This window comes from Schistosoma haematobium, chromosome 6 (genome assembly GCF_000699445.3).
Source record: "Schistosoma haematobium chromosome 6, whole genome shotgun sequence".
NCBI classification, from domain to species: domain Eukaryota; kingdom Metazoa; phylum Platyhelminthes; class Trematoda; order Strigeidida; family Schistosomatidae; genus Schistosoma; species Schistosoma haematobium.
Window position 1 is genome coordinate 20,763,549 of NC_067201.1, and position 5,682 is coordinate 20,769,230.

At 31.6% G+C, this 5,682-nt stretch overlaps 1 protein-coding gene across 2 annotated transcripts in view; it reads right to left on the reverse strand.

Annotated features, from left to right (window-relative positions):
* PKG21D_1 (cGMP-dependent protein kinase, isozyme 1) overlaps positions 1-5,682 on the reverse strand; it is a 128,240-nt gene that overhangs the window by 51,846 nt on the left and 70,712 nt on the right. Inside the window, exon 7 of one of the 2 annotated variants that reach the window (XM_051217099.1) lies at positions 2,408-2,513. The exons of the other annotated variant lie outside the window; for it this stretch is intronic. Within the exon in view, the coding sequence (XP_051065734.1) occupies positions 2,408-2,513 (106 nt within the window). The remainder of the gene's footprint in view (positions 1-2,407; positions 2,514-5,682) is intronic. 2 annotated transcript variants of the gene reach the window in all.

Below are 5,682 nucleotides of genomic sequence, written 5' to 3' on the forward strand. Positions count from 1 at the left end.
ACCGTGACCGATGGTGCTCGATCCGAATCCCGTGTACGAGATCGTCGATATGCATTGATAAGGAGAAGTCATATACTAAGACGAAACGGTCGTTCAGTGTTTCCAGGTTTTTAATAGTAGTCTAACAGTAATTGATACATGATTTCAACAATCGTCACAATCCCAAACTGTTAATAGATTTTCATTGCATCAATCTTTCGTGTTTTTATTTCGAGCTGTGGGAATAACAGGAATTCCCGTTCACAAGCATAAAACAGAAGGACCGAGGATCCAAAAGAGCCAATACGTACATAACGGAGGCGATATACCAATAACAGTACCAAATTATGATTTTACTATAAGTGGAGACGAAGATTATCAGAACTAGCTGATAATACATTGCGAACAATCTGATTACATATACAGATTTATTAAGAACATTTATATATGAGAAATTAGAAGGTCAATTAAATGAATGGAAGGTAAGAGGAAACTAATCACGTTGGATAATAAAACAAAATTATTAGGAAAGATTAAGGATGAGAACAAACCGTTTTTGAACACACAAACGTGATTTCAATTTTCTTATGTCAAAGATCTCAATAAACCTCAGTATACGCTCTTGAAGACTTTGTACAAAACCACAAAAACGGAGTTAAGATTATTCTTATAGCCTGTTTCAACTATATGTTTAGTAATAGAGAACGATAGTTGTTTACCATCTATTGTTTATTGAGGTCATTTTATTTTATTTTTCGTTGCAACTATTTAGGTACGTGTTTAAACAACCTAATTTGCAAGTCACAATTATGCTAATATATCACACGATTCTGATAATCTTCCTCTTCTATTACACTAACCAAATTTATCACAGGGACTAATTGTTCTAAATAAACAGAGAGAAAATATGACAAAGAATTGGTCATCGAATTAGTCAATATAAAATCTAGAGGAGAGAAGTATACCGGTTGTTAAATTATATATCAGTGTATCAATATGAGAAACAAGTAGAAATCATCAAAACAACGGACTCGAAGTGAGTGTTTAGAGAGTTGACAAGTCATTAATTCAGTCAAGCCTGATTGAACCCTGTGTTTAAAACACCCATATTTGATCCTTTATTTACTTATTTTTAACCTAGTCCTAAGTAAACCTAAACCATTTCGATTCGTTTATTCTCAATCTTTTTCTCATTCATCTCAAGTGAACTAATTATCTTTCTTTGTTTAGGAAATTAGTTTCACCCAATTGATTCATTATGATTGCACTGTATCAGACAACTGATTACGTAACTGCATATTCACTTATTGAAAGTGTTTTATCACCCATGTTAGCTTCATAAATCACGCAACATCACTATCAATTTCACAATAGACTAATATTGTGTAAAAAAATAAGAAAGGAACCATCGAAACAAATGTATAGCTCTACCTAATGAAATCATTGGAGTGGAAAATTCTTTTCTTTACTACATTATATTTGATTTGATTTGTAGTGGTTTGCATTATCCCATTATTGATAACTTTTTAACGAATTTTGATTAGTTTTATTTGACAAATGAGTATTCTGTGTAGATTATCTGGACAAAGTTAATATAGAAAAGATAGAATGTGTCTTTCATTGGAATACAGAATGAGAGTTTCTTTCTATTTGGGACACGTTAGCTGGACATATCTGCAGCCTGGTGTTTATGTTCATTAGGGATTCGAACCCAGAACTTGTCACTTTAAATATCAGAGTGAACATTAACTTTGGGATGTAGACACATACAGCTGTTGAGTCTCAAAAAAGACAAAACGCGCGTACTGGATTCGACTGCTAACTACATTTCATCTACTCTACATAAACTATCTTTAGTTTAGTAAACTTAAATTGCACCTAACAAGCTAATCCAAGATACTCCATTTCATCCTATTTAGGACTATTCAGGTGGATGTATCTGTATCACAATGTTACTATTTACAGTGAAACTAGAACTTAATAAGTTTCACTCGATATACCAAAGCCTTATTGACTGAGTTATTGAACTCAGATGGTCACTAACTTGTCCACCAATTAAGGAACCAGTTGCAAAGAAAAAACTTCAATCAAATCAAAATTATTTAGAGGTCAGTATTCAGTAGAATAACTTTTAAATGTTCAAAGTTATTTTCATACAGTTTTGTTTGAATCCATAGTTAATGTGAGGATAGTAAATATAATTTACAGGGAGTTGATTGCGTAAACATGTAAATAACACATTAATAATAGTGTGCAAACTTTGCTGGGTATTTAATGAAGTCTTTAAACAGACTTAACAATGTATGATTTCATTGTCATGTATGCATATAATGATTCCATTGGAGATTCAATTACAACATCATTGATGTTTATATAAATTTACTGTTTTTCTCGTAAAAATACACACGTATATAAGTAATGAACCAACCTTCGTAGAAATGCTTTACGTTCTTCAATACGCTCCAAACCAGTTTTCATCATAACCGCTTGAAAACATGCTCTTTCCAACACCCAAACACGTGCATCAGTTACAGCTGTTTAAAAATTTGTAAATTAAAAACAGTTAATTTTAAAAAAGTCTATACAATCAGAAAACATATGTTTATAATCTACTATAAATAGACTTGTACATCACTGAATACCTTTTCACTGGTTTAGAGGTGGAGAATTCACGTACTAGATTGAATATCCTGGATTGTATCCCATATTGTAGGGTTTTGTATGGGCACTGTTGAGAGGTTCCAATACTAGAAAGAAACGGGTATTTAATGTTTTCTTAGTTCCCAATAGTCGTTTAATTTAGAATGATTCATGATCTCAATAAATAATTCAGATAGACACAATAGACAAGCAAGTATATCCGATTATGGCTTTGATACTGATCGTAAAAAATAAAGTGGAACGACTAAGCGAGGATATTGTACCGCCTGTCATGAAACAACGGAGTATAATGAACAGTAGTTCTCTCTGCATTAATATAAGAATTTGAACTACGGTCTATAAAAGTAAAAGACATTCGTGAACTATAACTATTCGACCACAGGTCTTTCCGTAACATGGTCCAACCAAATAAGCAGTGTTGAAATTAACCCTAAGATACTAAGAATTGATGAGGCTGTGAAATTTTATCGAATTGGGTGAAAAGGTAACAGATATACAATCCTGGCTAAAACCAAAACTCGACATCAGTTCATGAAGTCATTAATTATTTATCTAAGAAACGTCTACACATGTGTAGAATTCCCAATAGACGCTCGTACTAATCAATAATTGAAGACACGTATTCACACCCGCAGTGTCGAGTCATCTAGACTGGTGACTACATTGCAACATGATCGATAGCATTCGATCTGCACTAATAAGGATTATTATTATTATTATTATTATTATTATTATTATCAGTTTTATTCAATATTATATTTTTGGTACAATATAGAATTCTCAGCGTAAAGTATTTCAACAAGTTTCCGTTTCTTTCTTCTTGGTCGGTCCTGGCGATAAATATTGAGTGATCGCCAGTTAGATGTTAGCAGTTCAGTAAATGAACATCTGAAAAATGTGCATTCTTTTCGCTGTATATTGCCAGCAACCACATTGGCTCTTATTGAGTTTTTTGTAACTTTGACAACGAAAGGTTGTACACTTTTCAGAAACGCAGCAGAATACATCAATGCGATTAATAAACATATTGATATATTAAAACAAACAAATAGACACGCATGACATTGATCACCATCCAGTGATCAATCAATTGTGACGTATTCACACCTTATATTCAGTATCAAATATATAAATTACGTCAACTTGAAATTGAGATATAATTTAGACAGATTCTGAATATAATCGAATATAAAATCAATTATGTTGACAGTTACTAACCCCATATTACGTAAATTATAATTATTTGATTATGTTCGAAATGAGATATGTACATGTAGGTACGCATGTACACACGCAAATAGATCGATAGACAGATAGATAGATAGATAGATAGATAGATACATAGACAGGATTATAAAAACATAAAAATTTCTGTTCATCAAAATGGATTATCCAAAAATGTGAATAAGAAAAAAAATGATTGAACGTCAGTAGTATGAAATGAATTTTAAAAAATTTAATGATAACAGAAACTAAAAAGAGAAAAAAAAGGAAGAGTGAATGATATATGAATATACATACAGATGGTAACCATAGCAACAATGAATAGATTAATGATAGCATATGATCAAAATTACAAACAAAAAAAAGTGTAACCAGTATTAATTTAAATATTTATGATTAACCACTAAATCTGTTATCCTTTGAAGTGTGTAGAGATCAGGAAATAACCGCTTTTTTTATAAAAAAAAAAAGAAAGAGGAAATAAAAATTTATCAGTCCATTAAATTGTTATTTCTAATGCGACAGTTTAGTTCCTTTCAATTGATTTGTTTATATAATCTATTTCAACTTGTTTAAAAATTCGATAGATAAGAAGGTGAATTCACATTTTATGATATTCAATTCATTAACAATATGACATTCTAATCAACACGATAATAATAATAATAATAATAATAATAATAATAATAATAATAATAATAATTTAATAATTGAATTCATGAGTTAGTTGAAGTTAGACCATCATGGAAAATCTGCAACATTTGCTCAATAGTGACTATCTTCAAGAGGTAGTTCCTGCAGTTCTAGTGAGAAGCAGTGAACAGTAGAGTTCAACCACCTCTCTTATAAAATACTAATTCAATGATGAAAATGGTAGATGGTGAAGCAATTTCGTCGATTCGTTGAAGTTAGACAATAACACAGTTGGATGCCCGCCTGATCAGTGATCTAAACATTAAGCATTTGTGTGCGAGACTGATTAGTCCTGGGTTCGAATAGCGTGAGGCGGAATAGTGGATGTGCACTGTTGAAAAGTACAATAATAAGATCAAACGTCCATCCAGTGTTTCCAGATTTCCTATGGTCATCTACATTCAATTATCTCATGCACTCAATTATTAAATTATTACATTCTTCACAAAACTCCTCTATAATAATAATAGTGGAGAGACTATAATTTATGGACGAACCAATCACATATAAGATAACGAGTCACGAATGTGGGCGCGGAATTCATTCATACATTTGCCTAAATACAGTTTGGGCATTATTGCTGATGTCAGTTCGTGATGAAAACCCTACATCTAATTTTAAACCCTAACCATCAACTGTAAATGAGAATTCTAACTGCTTTATAACCCTCATTTAGTCCTAATTAGAAGTTGTTCACTCGCAAGGTCACTTCAGCGTCGCTAAAATGTCGTCCATAAATTATAGTCTCATCATAATAATATTGGGTTTACATCATCCATTGTCACATTATTTCAAATCAATATATTTTACATTCATTATTCAATAGACAATTTTATACAACATATGACAGGCATCAACTTCCCTTCATTGTATCCTTCGCATCATTTCGTGTGTACTTTGTATGCATTTTACAATAGACCCATTTATCTTCACATTCATATGATGCATCAGTAAACTCATCAGCAAATATGGGTAAAATCACTACATCAATCAATGTATTTCATTCAACGATCAAGTCACTTTCAACAACTTCTTCTAATGAACTGTTTATCCAGAGTCAAGAAATTCTCATTCAAATCATCAATCAATCGATCAATCAATCAATGTTAGACCATCATTGAAAAC